The following is a 21,885-nucleotide window of genomic DNA, read 5'->3' on the forward strand; positions in this document are numbered from 1 at the left end:
AGTAGCAGCTTTAGTAGTAGTAGTAGTAGTTTTATTAGCAACAACAGCAGTAATGGGATGTGGTAGACATACATGTGTTTACTATCCTCCAACAACCAACAACAAAAAGGAGGAAGCAGTAAAGAATAAATAAAAGAAAGAGAGAGAGAGAGAGAGAGAGAGAGAGAGAGAGAGAAACTGCAGGCTAGGACGGGACTGGCAATGAATACGAGTCGTAGTAATAATAGTAGTACTAGTGGTAGTACTTTTCCATCCCCCAACCAGCAAACAGGGGAAAGAAAAGAAGGGCAAGAAAATAACCGAAAAAATATAAGAAAATCTCAAAAGAAAATGAAAAAAAGGCGGGAAAGCATTACCAAGAGAAGGCGGGAAGAATGGCGGACGTCCGGAGGGGATGTGAGGAGTCAACAGACGGAGTCGGATATGAATGGCCGACCCAGTTCTTATCACACTTTGTAAACATGACCAATGAATAGCTCACTCCCCGGGACCGGCTTTGATACCAGCTGCTGTTGATATTAGGATATTTGTAAAGCCCTTCAGACCAGTCTCCCACAATGCTGTTGAACAGCTTTCTTCAGCTGTTCAAGGGCGTGTCTCTTCTTCTTTCTGTTAGCCTCGGGGTAGGGTGGGGTGGTGTGGTGTTAGGTGGGGAGGGGGGATTCTGTTTGTCCCCAGGAGGTTGTGGGGATGGGAGAGGGAGGGGGTAAAGGAAGTGAGATGGCGTGTGTAGGGATTACCGTTAATATTAAATGAGCAAGTAACTTGCATTTTTCATGACAAAAGACATTATGTTCTTCTTTCCGTATATCGCGTATGGTAGGATGTCTTGTTTGGAATTGGCGAAGAAAGAGACGAAGACGTCGATTTAAAAATAAAATAAAATTATCTTCATTCGGTTTACAGATTTATATATTGCTTTCTAAAATTCGACAGCTGAAATACATTTACGTAAGAAATGTATGTTATAATTAGGTTTACTATTACTATACTGAAGAAGACAAAAAAAAAAATCTAATTACTATACAAAATGTACTCGGGTTTTCAGAAGTTGCATTAAGGCCATTTAAATCTGTTTTTTTTATATATTTGCAAATTAATATATGCAACAAGACACTCAGCAAACAACTCATCAACCTGGGGACATTTAAAATGCGTGATAGCATTACATAAACCAAGAAAACCAAGAACAAGTAGCTTCGTAAGAACAAAACTGTATTTGATATTCCCCGTGTTCTACCGCGCTTTGTTGTGCATGTATTACTCATATTATTTGTTGAACTTCGACATAATGCTCTTGCATATTTAATAACTGGCAACTCACGGTACTTCGGAGCAGTAATCGTCTTACAACTTGTCACTGTGTGTGTTGGCCTTGCATGATAAGCAGCCTTTCTCTGATTGCTCTTCATATGGTGAATCATTGATATTGGCAGATATTTTCTGTTGAACTTCAGTTAAATATTACTGCTACTACCTACTACTGCTAATTATTGCTGGTATAATTATCGAGAACACTCGGGGACATAATTAAAAAAGCTATCCTATACTGTGTGGTATCATATTGAATAACATGCTCACAATGTAGGTAAAATCTCTCACTGCCAACTCCCGTTTTAATGCCTGTTCCCATTGACATTTCTTGTTCCAGGTCCCAGTTTAGTCATGTCAGGCATATCTATCTCTATATATCTATCTATCTATCTATATATATATACACACACTAACATATATATATATATATATATATATATATATATATATATATATATATATATATATATATATATAATATATATATATATATATATACACACACATGATGACAACTTCCACCATACATATTGCTTTGACAGTTTCAGTTTTAATGACTTGTACTATATATAATTTGTGCTTAAAAATACCTATTTGAATAATAATAATAATATTAATAATAATAATAATCATTATTATTATTATTATTATTATTATTATCATCATCATCTTGGTAATCGTACATTACCAATATCCTTTCAGTAATCAAAAAAATTCTTTAATCCAAAAGAGGAAAGACAGGGAATAAAAAACCCATCTCCAGTTCAAGTTACATTGCTTGAAGGTCTTGCAGGAGGCAATGCAATATTAGACTGAGACACGAGTCCAGATTTCCAAGGATTCGATAATCTAATATTCCGCTTTTCAATTTGATACTCTTCTTCTTCTTCTTCGTCTTCTTCTTCCGCTGTTGCTGCTGCTGGGTAATTTTCTTTAGGTTTTTATTCTTTTCTTACTGGTGATCTTGTTCACTTATGTATCTGTCTGTTTGTATTCTTCTTCGTCTTCTTCTCCTTCTCCTCCTCCTCCTCTCCTTGAACTCCGCCCCCCCAAACCCTCTTCTCTTTGCCTTACTATGTCTCTCGCTTTATCTTTACATTTCTATTCTTCTTCTTCTTTCGTTTTGCCTCGCCGACTGTCTTTCGGTCTAGTTTTTGCTTTGGTTCTTTCCCTATTGCTTATCTGGCAGTCTTCCGGTCTTTTTTCTGCTCTTTCTGTCAGTCCTTCTATCTTTTATTCTTCTCTGTAATTCTTTTACTTATTCTCTTTTCCACTTTTTCTTTGTCTTAGTATTTTTCTGCATTTATATATGTATTTCTTTATTTCTGGGACATATTCTTTATTTTGGCAGATAGAATGACATGCTCAATCATCGTAGGGTATTTGCAATATCTGGGTTTACGTATTACGTGTTTTAATCATGGAAGAATCAACTTCAATCCGGGGGCAATGAAATCCGGAGGGGAAAGAAAAATAGCAATCATAGGCAATGGTCAACAACTCACACAATATTCGTCACACCCTCTAAACTTGACATTATCAGATATCTTAATAAAATAAAAAATTATAACTTTTATCCGTATTCGAAAGACCTGATTTTGAAAGTAAAAATCTCCAAAAAAGTTAAAGTTATAAGTAACGTTTGTCCATATTTCATGCATAAATTTATTATAAGGAAGTACTTAAGAACATAAAAATAAAAAAATTAAAAATTAAATATAGGGGCCTTTTTTCCATGAGTAAATTTCAAGAATAATTCCTACGTGTGGCGCCAAAGTCCTGTAGGAAATTACTTGCATGGGGCATCTGATCACATGGCTTACTTTTTTCCTGTGAGCATATTTCTCCTTACTGATATATGTGATGTCCCTAAGGAAAGATTATACGGGAGGAAGAATCCATTCGGCAAAGCGCTATTCTTTATTTACGTCTCCCTTTTCGTTTTTTTTTTTTATCAGTTTATCTGTTCGTTTCCGATGGGAATAGATTGAATGATTGTAGGCTTAAAGGAAGGAATAGAAGCAGTCAGGATGAGAGGGTTATCCGAAATGGGAGTCGTGAGGATGTGAGGGTTCGTCGCTGTAGCAGGTAGTAAGGATGAGAACGTTATCCACAATGGGAGCCGTAAGGATGAGAGTTATCCGAAAACGAGTCGTGAGGATGAGAAGGTTATCCACAATGGGAGCCGTAAGGATGAGCGTTATCCGCAAAACGAGTCGTGAGGATGAGAGTTATCTACAGTGGGATCCGTGAGGATGGGAGGGTTATCCGCAATGGGATCCCGAGAATACATGAGGATGAGGAGGGTTATCCGCAATGGGAGCCGTAATGAGGGGTTATCCGCAATGGGATTGAGGAGGGAGGGCGTCCTCAATGGGAACCGAGGATGGAGACGGTTATCCGCAACGGGATCTGAGAGGGTTATCGCAATGGGATGAGATGGGAGGTTGTCAATGGGAGCCGTGAAGATGGCAGGGATGGCCGTGAGGATGGGAGGTTGTCCGTGGATGAGAGAGAGGTTATCACAATGAGATCTGTGGATGATGGGAAGGTTGTCAGCCGTGAGATCGAGAGAGGGTGCAATGGGATCCATCAAGGTCCGCAATGGGAGCCGTGAGGATGAGAGGGTTATCCGCAATGGGATCCGTGAGGATGGGAGGATTGTCCTCAATGGGAACCGTGAGGATGAGACGGTTATCCGCAATGGGATCTATGAAGATGAGAGGGTTATCGCAATGGGATCCGTGAGGATGGGAGGGTTGTCCGCAATGGGAGCCGTGAAGATGAGGGTGTTATCCGCAATGGGTTCCGTGAGGATGGGAGGGTTGTCCGCAATGGGACCCATGAGGATGAGAGGGTTATCCACAATGAGATCTGTGATGATGGGAAGGTTGTCCGCAATGGGAGCCGTGAGGACGAGAGGGTTATCTGCAATGGGATCCCGCATTGAGAGGAATATCCGCAATGGGCTGGGAGGATTGTCCAATGGGAACCGTTAGGATGAGACGGTTATGAGGGTGGAAGATGAGAGGGTTATCTGCAATGGGATCCATGAGGATGGGGGAGATGGAGGTTGTCACCCATGAGGATGAGAGGGTTATCCACCTGTGATTGAGGATGACGAGAGGGTTATCTGCAATGGGATCCATGAGGATGGGAGGGGTGCCCGGAATGGGAGCCATGAGGGTGAGAGGGTTATCTGCATCCAGGATGGGATTCGTGGGAGAATGGGCAATGGGTTCTGAGTTTGTCTGCAAGGGAGCCAATGAGAGGGTTATAACCAGTGAGGGGATGAGAGGGTTATCCGCAATGGGATTCGTGAGAATGGGAGGTTTGTCCGCAATGGGAGCCATGAGGATGAGAGGGTCATCCGAAACGGGAGTTATGTGGGTGAGTGGGTGATTCCCAATGGCAGCCGATAACATGAATTTCTTTAATTTTTTTAATGTTTTCCTTCTCCCATCGGTTCAAGTACTTTTCAAAGCATCTCGCTGATATCTGTAGCGTTTAAAAGATTTTTTTTGGTACCTAACGTTCTCTTGAACATCACCGTGACTTTATTTCTGGTCACAGTTACACCTTTAATAAAATTAAATATAACTGTATCACTGAAGCCACATGAACTGGGCGGTCGCTTATCTTCTCTTCTATATTAAAGATTTTACACTTAAATACTCGACAATATCTTCATACGTGTGCTTCGATTACATTACTTATAAATAAAGACGATACTCTGATGTTCATCCTTTATATTATTTTCTATTGGTTATAGATAGCCAATACTGGAGGAAAATGATAATTAAGCAAAAACTGCTGAACCTTGGCTCAAAGGGTAATGTATCTAAAGTTACTGTTCTTTGCTGCAACGTGCATAAATATTACCACTCAAAATAAGGTGGACATCAAGTTAATCAATTTCATGTATAATTTACGTATATGTTTTCAAGTATATAAGGGAAGAAATAACTGACTGGAATATGAACTCATTTTTGAAAAGGAAGTCAATGAAAATTTTGGTTTTTCAGATACAAAAGATTACATGGGGAAATATAAGAGAGAGAGAGAGAGAGAGAGAGAGAGAGAGAGAGAGAGAGAGAGAGAGAGAGAGAGAGAGAGAGAGACAATTACTGATATTGTCAGAGTGAGAGAGAGGACATTGCTGATTGTTTTAGAGGGAGACTGAGAACAATTATTGCGTTAAAGAGAGTGAGAAAGAGATTTACCAAGCTTGGTAATCTTGGCCAAAAAAACAAAGATTTTTAGGCATAAACAAAAACATGCATCTCTCCTCGTGAATTTTTTAAAGTACTTACGTTTCTCATGTGAAGATATCAATACTTCAGCAGTTCGATTTTTCAGGGTTATTATTTGTGACAAGTGTCTTCTAAAAGGGAGACTTATTCTTATCGATCAATACGCATTTAGTAAAATAACTTTTTCTTAAAATTCGTTGTTAAAGAAACGACGAAACATTACTTAACATTTTAAGTATTTTTGGACTTCACTCGTTTTAGCTAGGAGGAAACCAACTAATACTCGGCCTTCCATCTCTCTCTCTCTCTCTCTCTCTCTCTCTCTCAGGCCGTTTCAAACGTCCCGTCCTTCATTGGGGAGCAACGCTCCCCTTTAAAAACGTTAGCTGGATTGTTTCATTATGGTTGACTGCCTGCGAACCATTTGCCTCTCCCCGACCTTCCTACCAACGTTGGCTACGCGAAAAGCTATGGCATTTCCCCTCTGTTTTCGTCGCCTCCGCCTTTGCTTTCACATCCTGGAGGAAATGAAGTCATCGCTCTGTTTCCCCACGTCTTATGGCCTGAGGGAGTCGAAGGAGGCGCTTGTTAATCGACTGTTGTCTGGTAATCGATCAATGCTCCTCTCTAACCTGCCAGTTCCTTTCGTTTATTCTTCTCAATTCAACGATGGATGATTGCGTGTTTGTTCAGCATTCGTACGGTGCATGGACTGAGATGGGCACGGTTGTCCCAAACATGCCGTGGCATTTTCCCTTGCATTTCTTGTTCCGTGTTTGCTTTCAAGTCCAGGAAGAAATGTAACCAAGGTTTTGCATCTCTTGAAGGGAAATGTGGATTGATGATCTCATGATAAATTCCTTCTCTTTCAATAATCTGTTAAGTTTCTTGGGTTTTACACTACCTGATAAATTTCTTTCGGTTTAATAATTCATGTCCTCCTGTAGCCCAGGCACGAGGAAAGCAAAATTGTTAGGAGAAGGAATGAGTGAAGAGAGTTAACGCCGAAGGACGAAATAGATTTATGGCACTCTTAATAATAATGATGATAATGCTGCCTCCTCCAAGGTTATCTTCTTTTTAAGGTCTGTTTGCTTCCTGCCCCGTCAAAAATGGTATATGGTTCCTTTTTTAGTTTTCTGTAAAAGAAACTATTGTGCCGGCTTTGTCCGTTCGCCGCAATTCTTTACACTGCCCGTACTTTTCCTGTCCACACTTTTCTCTCCGCCTCAGGATCTTAAAACTACGAAGCCAGAGGGCTGCAAATTATTATGTTAATCACCCACCCTCCAATCATCAAACATACCAAATTGCAGCCCTCTAGCCTCAGTAGTTTTTATTTTATTTAAGGTTAAAGTTACCCATAATCGTGCTTCTGTCAACGATATAGGACAGGTCACCACCGGGCCGTGGTCAAAATTTCATGGGCCGCGGCTCAAAGAGCATTATACCTAGACCACCGAAAGATAGATCTATTTTCGGTGTCCTTAATTGTACGCTGTAGCGGCTGTATAGAAAACTCGATTGTGCCGAAGAAACTTTGGCTCATTTTGCACTTGTTAAATTTCGTCTTCGACTACTGAAATCTGAAACCATCTGTTCATCAATGTGATTTTCTCTATGTTTGATGACACACGTTCCAATATCCTTATCAGCTCCGAAAACCCACTCCCTCTTGTGACACATCACACACACAAACACACATGTACGCAAATGAGAAAACGAAATGGTACCTGAAATAGTGAGGCTATATATTCCGAAGGGAAAGCTCAATCAAGACGTATCTAATTTTTACATCTGAGTTTCGTGTGTGTTTGTGTGTGTGTATGTGTGTGTGTGTTTTAGGGCTATACGGACACACGTGGCCCCTCAAAAAAAAAAAAAAAAAAACAGGATTGCCAGTGAAATGAAATTACTGCACTCACCTTAAAGAGAAAGGCCCGTTTCTTACATCGATGCAAGCTAAATGGATCTCAGAAGAAAGCAGCAGAATTCCATGGTTTGGAAGTGAATAGTATGAGGGCTTGACCTGTTGCACCTGGATGTCAACGCAGTATTTGCAATGGTCTCAGTATGTGCACAAGAAAAAAAACTGTTTCCTAGCACCTGAAATAAATTGTTAAAAAATCTAAAATAAGTTCATTCAGAAAGTTCGTACAATAATTATTCATTCACAAGTTTATTATAATCAACATAATTAGGTGATTGAACTGATCCAAAATTAATACTTCGTAATATTTGAAAAATGTATAATCCACAAGTATCCACTAAAAATGAAAGAAAAAGTATAATCAGTATGTTACAGGGCATTATAAATTATCAGTCCACATATTTTTCCATACTAACTTTCAACTGTGCGTTTTCAGGACGGGTGGCCTTAGAAAATCTTTTGCCTTGAAGTTGCTAACACAATGCCTGTCTCCATCCTTCTTGTACCCCGTGCAATTGACCAACATCAAAGACATTAATAACAGGCCTTATACATTATATGCAATATCTCATACCACATCCATCCAGATTACAAGCGAGCAGAACAGAAGAAGAAAAACCAAGCTGAATAAAAGCTACGGGACGACATGTAAAAAGAAATCTCATAATCTGCAAAGCTCGCCATAAACATTCGAGAGCATTTTCTCATAACAGCAATAATCTCCTTTTGTAAATGAAGGGAAAAAATCCAAGAAACTCGAAAAAATAAAAATAATGATAAAATACTACGATAGCCCTTTGCAACGAACGAGGAGGGAATCTCTTAATCTTTTTCTGACTCAAAAGAGATACTCATAATTTGCGAATGGCAACGAGAGAGACTCTCTCTCTCTCTCTCTCTCTCTCTCTCTCTCTCTCTCTCTCTCTGTCGTTTGTAAAACAAGGAAATGAAATAGTTAGAGTCGAGCGCAGAGGCAAATCTTATAATTCCTTTTCTATAAACATCGATCAGGCTTTTCTTATGAGGGAGGTGGGGAGGATAACTATTACACAAACAAAGTTGGCTTTCTCGCCTTATTGTGATCCACTATTAGCATACGTTAGTGGATCATACATCCTGCCTCTAGGTTTGAGTATTATTAGTATTACTGTTATATTAAGTATACTAAACAGCTAAAGAAAATGCACTCATACTAACAACACACACACATATATATATATACTATATATATATATATATATATATATATATATATATATATATATATATATATATAACATATATATATATATATATATAATATATATATATATATATATATATATATATATATATATATATATATATCATCTTTTACTCTAATCTAAGCAGAGATGGATTTTCCATTTTGGCTGGATGATATATTATTGCATATTAGCATTAATTTTGCAGCATAATAGTTATATATCTATAAAACTATTATGCTACAAAACTGATGCTTAATATGCAATGCTTCCCCTTGGGAAAAATGCTGCAAATACAGTTGTTATTGTGGAAACATATTCCCCCTGACACACAGCGTTGACTTTTTATATATTGATCGTTATCTTTCCTTTGCACTGATATCATATAATCATAAAGTAAAAGTATATGTATTGTGATCCAGCCAAAATGGAAAACCATCTCTGCTTCATTTTTTGTGAACTCAAATGCATAGACAATTTTTACATCGCCCCGCAATGATTTTAGGTTTGATTAAACAGACCCTGGTATATGTTCTCATGGATAAATTATTTTATATACAGCTATCTCGTATGTTACATTTCGTTATCTATACTTATATGCAAGTGAGATGCCTGAAATTGTTTGCCAGTCAAAATGATGAATACTTGAAACCAAATCTAAACGTAAAAGAATCGCAATGTTTAGGTCTGGTAGCCATTACGAAGTAGGACAGCCAACATGTCCCATTTCCCAAGAAGAGAAATTGACGTCAAGTTGCTCCTTCAAGGGACCATTTACTGAGCCAGATTTGCAAATTATATCAAAACATTATTATTAATTCAAACAATATTTTAGGTGTTAGTTATCTCATGTAGAATGAGATGTTTTCACATTTTGGTGGTAATTCTGGTTCTTTATCACAAAGCAGCTATGATATTTTGTCAAAGGAACATCGTTGTTCTCACAGCAAAATTATTAATTGGGATTCAGATTGCTTATTGTCGAAATAGAAATCTTTTAAATATCTCAGAGTACGTTAATCATTCTGATATTTATTCTGTTAACATTATAGTGATGCGCTAAAAATTAAATATTATTTCTGGCTGATAGCTGGAAACTCACAGTTTCCAATAGATCTTAATAGAGAGCCTCATTGTGGCCTCTGGGCAAAAATGTGTCGGATACTTCATACCTGAAAAGAGCGCCATGTGGTCGCCTGAGGCAATTTCAAGTGTAAGGTACTTGTTTCATCTGGGTTTTCCCTCAACAGTCTCCTCCCCATCGTAGGACAAACAAGCTGACAGTTACCCATTTTGGTACTTGCTCATAGTATAGCTGAAATGAAAACTCATAGCAACGCTCACTATTGCAAGGAACTTAGAAATATTGCACTTTCTCATGTGGAGAGGAAGTGATTTGTTCATCCAATCTGTTAACTTTTTCTGGCACGAAGACCTTTGGAAGATTGACTATTCAGGGTAAATTAAGGGTTCCTAATGCTTTATCACAACTCTAGGGCTGTCCAAAAGATTTCCTAACTATTATTATTATTATTATTACTATTATTGTTATTAGTCTGATACACCGTATCTGATTGATATCTATGTCGTTCACATACTGCTTTAACCTCAGACAATGCTCCTTTACACTGGACTTGGTTCCTAGTCTGAGATCGGGGCGTGCTATTTCAGGATCACATATTCATGCGTCTAACAGAACAACTCTTGGAAAGCAGAAATTTGAATTCAAAGCCTGTACATTACGGAAGGCTAGATTTAACGTGATGCTTAAAAGAATACTGTCAATGCTGCTGCATTACTCTCTAAGAAGGTGTAAAGCACTTGCATAAAGAGACCAGTGTTTCTTTGATAGTAAAGGATGAAAAAATAAAGTAACGAAGCTGAAAAATCCTAGTAACACTTTGCTTATGTCATGCACTCATCAATAACTGTTCCATACCTCGCAGGTTGTTAAAGATTACATTTAAAAGGAGAAAGTCTGGCAAAACCAACGAAACCAGCATAGTGAGACCAACATGTGACAGTGGAATTGCCAAGGAAGTTCAACAGATTTGATAGTGAAATGGCAAGTTCGTTCCAAATACAGGAGCGTAAATTTAGTCTAATAAACAATATCATTTCCTACCGCAGATGCATCTCCAGAAGATCGGAGTCCCACTATCTCAGATTAATGGAATCACTGTGGAGTGTGTTGACAAGCTCACTGCAGACGCTAAAGGCTGCATTTCAGAGGAGCCAGTAAATAATTGAGGTTATCTGACGTCGTGAGCATTACCGAGCAGGTAAGAAACCTTCAAGACTTGCATAGAAGAAAAAGGTAGATATCAGAAAGACGAGATTTTTCGTTCCGATAAAAACGAAAAATACAAACACGGTCGAAAAGCGAAGGTAATGCCCTAAATGCATGTTTTCTATTTGCTGCTCCTTCCCTCTGAGATGCAGTGTGGCACTCAAAGTATGGAAGGGAAAGCACCCAAATCTCTATCATCCGGAATACAAGTTAAAATTCAGCTATAAAAAAATCACAAGGCACTTATATATAAATCACCAAGGGCTTGGAAGTAATGTCTAAAGTTAGCCTTTTTTTACAGACACTTCCTAGAAAGGAAACATGACAATGCACGAGCCATGAAAGTCTCCTTAACTAGAAATATCTCTCCCTCTTTCTCTTTTAATTTGAATGTGAAAGCACTTGGATATTTCCACAAATACAGGCTTTTATTTTCCCAGTATAATCAGTTAATTCCATACCATTTGTAACGCTGAAAAATTAAGTGTTCGAAGTATAACACATACCTTGTTATCAATAATTAAAGTCCAGATTTTGACATAATTCATGGATACTTGGGCCACCCAGGTACATTCCGATATGATTTTAGATGGAGGTCAATAAAGGTTAGGATCCACTGACATGCATGTTTCTGCACATTTTCTCTTTCTCTCTCTCTCTCTTTCTCACACATACACATACACACACACACACACATTGTCCCAGACCTTATTGAAGCCCGTTGCCCATCGGTCCAGATGCCTAAACTTGTAAACTCACACACCACGCACACACGTACACACAATCCAGCGGCCTGCGGTTTTATTCTGACCCATTACACCTCGCACGTGGTACCTAAAGTCTGTTGCGAGTTTTTGTAACAATTTTTCGCACGGCATACTCACTAGTAATTCTGTTCTTATCGTGACCTAATACCGCTCGTAATAGAGCCGTAAAGTCTTTGCAAGCTTTTTTTTATATTTATTTTTTTAATATATTTTTCCAAGACCTTTAAAAATAAAGGATGGTCTCTATACCCTTTTCAGTCCGTTTTGAATACGGAAGAGGAAACATAAAAGTAAAAGTGATATACCTAAAATCAAGACAAGAGTACAGTTAATGAAAATTCTTTATCGTCGATAACTAATGGATCATCACGGTAATTATAATAATAATATCATCATCATCATCATCATAACCAGGTAAATGCTACACACTCTCATTATCTTCATGGTAATAATAATAATAATAATAATAATAATAATAATAATAATAATAATAATAATAATAATAATAACGTCACGATCACCAAAATAATAGTATCTCGGTAAGTGTAACTAGCTGCATCATTTTATAAGACGTGCTCATAACCACGCCAATAATTATCATTTACATCATAGGAAAAACACTCATTAAATGTAAAAAAAAACTCCAGGAATCAACGAACAAAAATCGCACGAAAATCCACTAAAAAAATTTAGCTTTAATCTTGCCAGGAACCTTAATAAAATCCCTTTCAATAAAGATGAAGAAGAATATTAAAAATGATCTTGCCAATTAGTATTTCACTGCACTGTTTCTTTACCCCCTGGTGCTAAACCTTCGAATTCTCTTCCTGCTTACGTTTTCTGTTTTTCTAGCCTGGATTAGATAAGGACATAAAGTCGGGTATCTGCACTTCGAGAGAGAGAGAGAGAGAGAGAGAGAGAGAGAGAGAGAGAGAGATTTGGTTGGAGTAAGGAGAATGGCACTCTATCCTCGAGCAGAACTTTGTAATTCCTGGTAATTTCTAATTACATCCACCCTAATCTCTGTCACTCTGCATAATTTAAGTGAAGAGAAAATTACAAACAATAACAGTAGCTTTCGGCAAATAGGATAAATAACCAGGCAATCTCCCTCATTACGACCACGATCTAAATTTTAAACGGGTTGAATTAGTAATCCCAAGGTAATCTGCAATTATTCACAGGCGTACTTCATCATTACACCGAATTACCATAATCTATCAACAACCATAATGAAACCACCACGCTGAAGCGTATGATAGAAACTATGACGAACAGAAATGACAACTTACTCATCAGAAAACACCCTGAATAAACAGCCCAAATAAACATCCGAGATTTATTTCCATAAAGAAGGACACGAAAAATCATATTTAAAGTCAGAGTGACAAAACCCAATCATGCTTGGCTGCGGATGATGGCAAATCATTGACCCCCAGCTGACAACGAGCTGTCAAAAATCCTTTCGAGCTCATTTCATCTCCCGTTGTTCGGGTCTCCTGCAAATTGCTGGGTGGTCTGAGTGACGGATTGCGCCGAGATAGGGGTTATTTCAACACGTCGGCGCATAGGATTTCCCTCCATGTGTCCGTGCGGTGTCTGCCCTTCCCCTTGGTAATGATATAGTTGATACGGTCTTGATAGGAATCGGCTTTTTCATTCGACCTCATCTGCTTTGTTTGTCCCTGGGAATTATTCATCTTGAGTGATGAGTTTACATTTGCAGTAGGTTAGCAGGCTGGTCAGATGCGTCATCTGCCCGTCTACGGAAATTGGATTACTAAAGGGGTTGGTTAAGTTAAATTATTGTATGAATTATAGAAGTCCTCTTTTTCAGGTTTCACTTGATTATTCTAACAATACGTCAGCACGTAAGCAGCCGATTGAAGTTTTTTCTTTTCATTTTTTGAAGACCTTCCGCAATTTCGTTACCCAAATGCCTACACAACTTTAAAAAAATCACATCTGCTTTCTGACATCTTTTTCTTAACCATAATTCATAAATGTTTAAATTCTAGGGGAGTATTTTTTTTCCTATCTGAGGAGACACTTCCGTTGACCTGTACACTTATCAGTTATTTTTAACAGATTCTGAACCTTTTTAACCATCTTGTTTATATTCTTATACACTTATACTCCCTATACTCTAGAGAATGATAAGTAATTCCAACATATTAGGTCCTATGCACTGGATAATCTTATAGCCTCTATGCCACAACGCACAATTTATCGGTGAATTTTTTTCTATATTTTAAAGATGAAAGTCTACGAGTTAAATCCTATTCGTCTGGATTTCCTGCTGACTTAAACTGTTCATCACTGCCCTCTGTATGTAAGTGCGCAATACTGAAGGTACCTTGGACAGTGTTCTGGAAGGTACGTAACGTCCTTAGGGTCAGGACTTGCTGCCTTGACATTCTCTTACATTCTCCTCATTTCTGTAAAGCGTAGTACGCTCATACACAGCGTGCAAATAATAAAAATTAAGATATCATTACCGTACTCGTAAACACTTTTTCATCATCATAATCATAATCATCATGAGAGATTCTTCTCGCCACGTTCTCTTTGCATCCTCTATAAATATTATAAAAGAGCAAGTCAATAAAGCGACGTTTCTGACTTGATGTTCGAGCAGGTAATTCAATACTTGTCCTCGCCCAGCTACCCGGTGGGGGGGATCGAGTTCCATGTAATAAATGTCGGAGTTCAACAGAAATTCTCTCTCTTTTTTCTCTCTCTCTCCGTCGAAGAGGAGGTCAGATTTCATGACGAAAGAATAACGCTGTCATTGGTGGAAATCTATCCGAGCAGCTGTTATCCATATTTCCATACCATTTGCATAAATCTGTAACAGGCCGCAACTACTGGGAAAAGGGGAAAAAACTGGAAATTTAATGGATGTTGCGATTTTTCCCTCTCTCGAATTTCGCGAAGTTAAGATTGCCCGGGAAATGAAGTTTGTAGTTTTGGAAATTTCGAGCTTAAAAAGCTATAAGTACAGCAAAGAAAATCTCTTTGCCTAAGTTAAATGTTGCTAATTGAATATAAGTACAGTATCATATTCTGCTAATGCACTTAAGCCCATCTAAAACTTAGTTGCCGTTTACTTCATATACATAATTACTGCAAAACTTTGCTGCATAATTACTTCTTCCCGGTAATCGACTCTCATATTCCCTGTATAATTATCATGTAATTCTTAAGCGAAAATACAGTGTACATCTGGAAAATATTTTTCCCCTTTTGCTTAAAATAAAATTCTGTACACATTGCAGTGTGCTAAATCAACACTTGCAGTTCTTGTATATTTCTTGCTACCTATTAATTTTCAAATGAAAGTGTTCTAATCCTCTGAACTGTATTAATCCATAAGGTCTACTCAAAAATATTTTTTTTGTTGATGGCTGTTGAGTTATCATGCACTTCTCCATCGCAATAGTGATGACGTCTTTCATCTTTTTGTTTTCAAATTTGTTATCATATACTTCTCAACTTCCCATTTTTGCAAATTTATAAAAGGTAGGTATTCATGCAATTGCATCTGTTAATATTGCACATTTAAAATGATAATTATCATACGTTTCTAGAGGAATAATTTTTCGCCAAAGTACTTTTGCTGCTTTGAGTTTACATACGTTCTAAGCTTTTGAAAACGTATCCTTTTATGTTACTATATCCATTTGAAATTTCACACTTTAAAAGTACAGACTTTTACGTGAATGTTCAAGGTATTGACGCAGTTTAATCGAATATCACGGAAATCGTTATTTTTTAAAACTTTTATGTCCCCATTCGCACCTATAATTATTCGTTGTACTCTCTTCTTTTCATTTAAAATTTTCACAACATTTTTCCAGTCTGCGCTAGGCTTGCGTTCAGTCATAAAATCATATCTCTGACTTTATTTATTCAGTTTTTCAACCCTATGCAACTGTCGGTTGTTAGAACCTTCACTAAATTTTCCCCTTATCTTTAGATTCGTGCCTGAAGTTCGCGTCATCTTTTCTTCACCTATCTAGCATTTTCAAGTTCGCCGCTTTGCCTAAAATCCCCGAATCTGACTCTCCATTCATACAACTTTATGGTCCTCTGCAATCGACAATTATCGGAAATATCATTTAATCTTTAAATGTATTTTTAGTCCCACGGTACAGGCGGCAGATGGGACTGAAAATTCAGGGCAAACTTCAGCGTCACAAAGAAAACCCTAAGAAATGCTTTGATCCCGAGTAAAGCTGCAGAGCAGAGAGACTTGCTAGAAAAGGGAGGATCAAAAAGGAGTTGCAAGAGACACGAAAAGATCAAAGACCGAAGAGAAAAGAGAGAGAGAGAGAGAGAGAGAGAGAGAGAGAGAGAGAGAGAGAGAGAGAGATGGGTCGGTTATGCATGACTGAGCAGAGAAAAATCTATTGCGCGTGCTCCCAAAGCGATGGTTACTGCAAAACGAAAGCGTGCGAAAATTGAAAGGTGTTCTTTTGGCAACCTACAATGGAATCTCTGCGACCACTTCTGTGCAGCCTCGCGAGGGGTCGCTTCAGAAGTGTAAAACCTTCCGGGTTCTCAATAAGTCTATGGGGATGAGGATGCTGGCCCAACGCCCTACTTTATTGCCCCGGCTGATACTTGTACCCATTTACAGAAGTGTGAATTGGTGGATGGTTGGCTAGGAGCGATACACGGATGTAGAAAATGTAAACCAGGTGTTGCATGCACCATCCAGAAACGCTGCTCATCATGGCTGACTGCACTTTTCAAAAGTAGGTGGTGCATCAACGTGGCCGGTCACACACACAAGTACATATATATATATATATATATATATATATATATATATATATATATATATATATATATAATATATATACATACAGTATATACTATTTTCCAGAATATATGTTCAACATGTCATTATCCGTTTGGGAGAAATACTTATATCAAGTTGTGTTTGTAGTAATTATGGTTCCTCCTAACACTGCGGTATTTGCATATCGTTCATTACTGTTATCTTCCCTTTCGTATTGATATCATATGATCCTGATGTAAAACGGTGTCTTCTGATCAAGCCGAAATGGAAAATCCATCTTTCCTTTATACTATATTAATCTTAAATTCGAAGACAAACTTTACCTCGCCCTATAATTCTTTTAGGTTATGCTATGTTCTCATGGATATATTTTCCCTTATACAGCTATCATGCATGTAGTATTTCATTATTTGCGGTCAAAGGCACGTGAGAATCCTGAAGCTGTTTGTCGAAGGCAAAATGTTGAGGACTTTTAGCCAAAATGAAATGTAAAAGAATCGGAATGTTTACCTCTGCTAGCCATTACGAAGCAGGACAGCTAACATGTCCCATTTCCCGGGAGGAGAAATTGACGTCAAACGGCTCGTGCAGGGGACCATTTAGTAAATCAGTTTTGGAAATCTAACGAAGAACGTTACATTAATTTTTTCAAATGGTGTTTTCGGTTTTTATCTCGCATAGAAATGATAGGATTTCCTATATTAGTGGTAATTCTAGCTCTTCTTCACAAAAACAGTCATTGTATTTTACCAAATGAACGTCGTTGTTTTCTATGCAAATTAATAATGTGGATCATAAACGGTTTTTTTTTTAGATTATAAGGTTATAAGTATCATAGCAAATTATATAAAATCATTCTGGAATTTATTCTCTTAACATTTTGTAATGACCGGCTAAAATTTCAATAGTTTTTCATTTTTATCTTTTTATTAATTTATTTTTCTTTTTTAATAAGTGGGATCTCTTTTTCTGTATTTCCCCTCATTTCCTCTTATTTGTTCCTTATGAACACCATACTCTTTGGAAGCTTGAATTTCACGTCAGGGCCCTGAATAATAATAATAATAATAATAATAATAATAATAATAATATAATAATAATAATAATAATAATAATAATAATAATAATAATAATCAACCAAACAACAACTTCTTTCAGTTTTCTTCTGAAGATGGAAAGAGAAACCCACCAAGATTCCTGTGTATAACTTGTTTATACACAGGAATCTTGTGGGTTTCTCTTTAATAATAATGATGATATCGAGTGAAAACTCACAGTTACCAATTGGTGTCAACAGATGGCGTTAGGGCGGCATTATGGGCGAAATTAATATAAAATTTTATCCCTAGCAAGAGCACAGCGTGGTGGTCGCCTGAGGCAATTTCAAGTTTAAGAAACTGGTTTAATCTGGGCTTCCCTGCACAAGTCCTCTCACTCTTGCTGCGTAAACAGGCCAAAGATAGTTCAGTTTGTTATTTATAAATAAAAATAAAACGCAGAAAGAGGCACTGTATTGAAATGAACTCGCAAGTGTTGCAATTTCTCTTGCAGGGAGGAAGGGATCTGCTCATTCGCTCTATTGGCTTCTTAGGTAGGAAGACCTTTAACGAGATTAATTAATTTATGTAAACCAGTGGTTTCTAATATTGTGTATCGCCACCCCGAAAGAACCCCTATGGTTTATTATTATTATTATTATTATATGTCGAATAACCGGTTTTATTTAGCTTACAATAATTTTCAACATTGCTGTCATTTGCAGGCATTATTATATCTTAATTACTAGCCTGGAGTAGGGAAAGTGCTATGCAATTTTTAACTGAAATGTCTGTTTCTTTTACTGTTGCTGAAATGACATACATTGCCACTTCAGGCTCACATGTTTATGCTAACAGAACAGTCTTTTGCAAAGCTGAAAACTTGAATTTTAAACCTGTAAATTACAAACGATAAAATTTCACTTGATGCTTAAAAGAATGCTGTTTATGTTGCTACAACTGCTACTTTCGCTTGATTCGTATCACATTTGTCCTTTCTCTCTGATTAACAGATTGGCAGAAAACTGCTATGGCCAAGGAAAGGTATTATGTTTGATATTACCTCATACTCGCGCTTAGCGTAATCAAAACAATAATGTTTTATTGTCTGAAAATACTTGATCATCTAGTTCTTAAGCCCTGCAAACATATACTGCGCTAAGAAGGCTTTTTTTTTTTTTAACTGAAAAAGTATAAAGCTCTGAAAAGGGCAAGAATTAAAGTAACGAAACTGAAAATTCCTGTAACACGCCTGCATATTATCTGTAGCCTACAATATTTGTTCAATACATCGTAGTCTGTTTAGAATACAAACCTTTATAAAGAGAGAAACTGACAAAACCAAATGAAGTGATATGATGAGGCCAACATGTGGCGATGGAATTGACAAGGAATTTCCACAGATTTGATTGTGAGACTTCAAGGTCAGCTTAATATTGGAGGGTAAATTTAGTCTGATGAACAACATCATTTGCCACAGTGAATACAGATGTGCAAGACTAAATTCTTAGTCTTTCAGAACAAGAGAATTATTGCGGCGTACATGACGATATGCTACTTGCAAATTAATTATGAGAATATGCCATTATTGGTAAAAACCATTATGTGCCATCATCGGCAGAAGCTATCGGACCCGCTGTTATTCATATTTCCATAATTCTTTGCATGAATCTGTAAGGAACCATAACTACGGGATTAAGGGAAAACTAAAATCTAAATTGATGTCACAAGTTTTCCTCTCTCTAATCTCAGGAGGTTTTCAAGCTCCTGCAATTGACCATTATTAGAAAATTCATTTAATTTATTTAACACCTTTATATCCGTACCTGAAATTCTCTTTATTTTTTCCTCCTCTGTTTAGTATTTTCAGGTTGATTTCTACACGGAAAATGAAATCGTTTCTACCTTCATGTTTATTAAAAGTTGGTTCCTATGCTATGACATCATCGGAAACATCATTTACTCTACCTCGAGTGCTCTGGAAGCAATGGTTAGGTTATAGATTTACAGATTTTAGGCATACATGCTGAAGACTAGGGTAGCAGGCCATTCAGAGCTGAAACGAAACTGACAGTAAAAGTTTGAAAGAGTGTAACAGAGGGAAAACCTGCAGTTGCACTATGAATCAATCTGTTAGAGGGTGGACAGTAAGATGGAAAGAGAGAATATGAGCGAGGTACAGTAAAAGGAATAAGCAATTTGCAGCCTAGGGGCCAAGGGGACGCTGCAAAGACCATGAAAGTAATGCCCTACATTGCACCGCATGAGGTGCACTGACGGCACTAACCCCCTACGGGCGCGATGGTTAGAGTACAACGAAAGCATGAGAAAATTTAACGGTGTTTTTTTGACAATCCAGAATGTAATCTTTATGAACGCTTCAAAGTTCATACAAATCCTTAATTTGTTAGAATTTTTTTTTTTTTTTGGTATATTAGTTATCGACTACATACATGATAAATCAACGTGTCTACTCATCAGAGATATTTAAACGAAAATATATCTGCAATAACAGTTTTGTAGATGATGAAATTCTACATTCATCGAGAACAAAATTTATTCTTACATTTGGTCGTTTATTAATCATGTCATAAACGTAGACTACATTTAATTTTCAAATTATAATTACAAATATCTCGCGAATATACAAAATATGCTAGAAAGATCAAACATCAACTTATGCAAGCGGAAATTTTGGTCGTTTGCTTCAAACTTCAAACATTCACACTTACACAATGTCGAATTATTACAATCTTTACAGTTTGAAATTTATTGTTTATATTCATTACTGAGAATTCTAACATTAAATCATATATCCTCATGATTCGAAACTGGATGTCATACAAAGAAATCCTCTCTAATAATCTCACTTTTTGCTTCCTAGAACTCATCAGAGACAAGAATTATAAACTATAGAAATAGTAATAGTAAGGACACTTCTTAGAAGACACACCATCAACACATCTAGTTCATAGAATCAATGAATATATGACTACCCTTTGCTATTAAAGGTTTATAAAATGAGTAGGTGGCCCACACATACGTAGAGAGAGAGAGAGAGAGAGAGAGAGAGAGAGAGAGAGAGAGAGAGAGAGAGAGAGAGAGAGAGAGAGAGAGAGAGAGCACAGTCCTGGCCAGACATGAAACCTTAATTCACTAATGGCCCTGCTTACGTAAAGTAACCTTCTTTGTCCAGAATTTTTCTAAGATGACTTGCAGCAGTCTTCTCAGGCGTTATTTAATTTCTAACATTCTTTTGAACTATTTTTAACATTCTTTTAATCTCTGAAAGGCGAATATTTTTAGTAAGCAGAGAAACGAGTAGTATATTTTTGCTTTACATTTATAATATTCCTTTCCGAGACTTCTGAAAGTTGTTGTTATTATTATTATTATTATTATTATTATTATTATTATTATTATTATTATTATTATTTGACCAAGGAATCTAATCAATACCTCTCACGGCAACTGTGTCATATACTCACAATTAGACACATAAAATCTAACAGAAGAGTAAGAAAATATACTGAAGTAACCAAGACGTAAAAAAGTGAGGTAAAAAAAGTAAAGTAAAATAAAATAAAAGAAAAGAATCTGAAAAAGAAGACTCAGAAGGGGGAAAGAAAAACTGCAGAAAGCAAAACCCTGAAAAAAGTTAAAGAAAAAATAAAAGTTAAAGAAAAAATAAAAGAAATCCTAATTAAGGGAAGCTACAAATACTTTGGATTAAAAAGGCAAAGCCATTACGATAAAAAAGTACTTATAAATAAGAAATCTAAATGCGAGTAATACTAATACCTTAAAAAAAAGTGTTTTTTTTTTTTGAAAGTTGAACATCTTGTCTCCGAAGAGTTCTAGGAAACAAAAAGTGAGATTATGAGAGAGGATTTCTTTGTATGACATCCTCTTTCATCTCATGCCATCCTCTGCTCCCTTGAAGAGAGAGAGAGAGAGAGAGAGAGAGAGAGAGAGATTGAGAGAGAGATTAGAGAGTTGTTAAGGTAATTATGGCGTTGAAAAATGTTAATTAAAAACGGATGAAAAATGTTAATTAAAAGCATATCAAAGAGAGAGAGAGAGAGAGAGAGAGAGAGAGAGAGAGAGAGTGTTAAGGATCATAGGTTTTTATATTTGCATATAAAACTAATGAAAAATTGCTAAGTAAGAGCTAAGTAGAATGACAGGGAATCAACAAGGTAAGAGTCCAGCACAAAACCCGAGAGAGAGAGAGAGAGAGAGAGAGAGAGAGAGAGAGAGAGAG

At 37.0% G+C, this 21,885-nt stretch overlaps 1 protein-coding gene across 1 annotated transcript; it reads right to left on the reverse strand.

Moving 5' to 3' along the window:
- Window positions 1-4,024: 4,024 nt before the first annotated feature.
- Window positions 4,025-4,667, reverse strand: LOC136846315 (uncharacterized). The gene is made up of 2 exons (XM_067117117.1): window positions 4,322-4,667; window positions 4,025-4,242 (listed from the first exon to the last, which is right to left on the reverse strand). The coding sequence occupies exons 1-2, from the start codon at window positions 4,665-4,667 to the stop codon at window positions 4,025-4,027; spliced, it is 564 nt and encodes a 187-aa protein (XP_066973218.1).
- Between the last annotated feature and the right edge of the window lie 17,218 nt (window positions 4,668-21,885).

This window comes from Macrobrachium rosenbergii, chromosome 15, assembly GCF_040412425.1.
Source record: "Macrobrachium rosenbergii isolate ZJJX-2024 chromosome 15, ASM4041242v1, whole genome shotgun sequence".
Lineage (NCBI taxonomy): Eukaryota > Metazoa > Arthropoda > Malacostraca > Decapoda > Palaemonidae > Macrobrachium > Macrobrachium rosenbergii.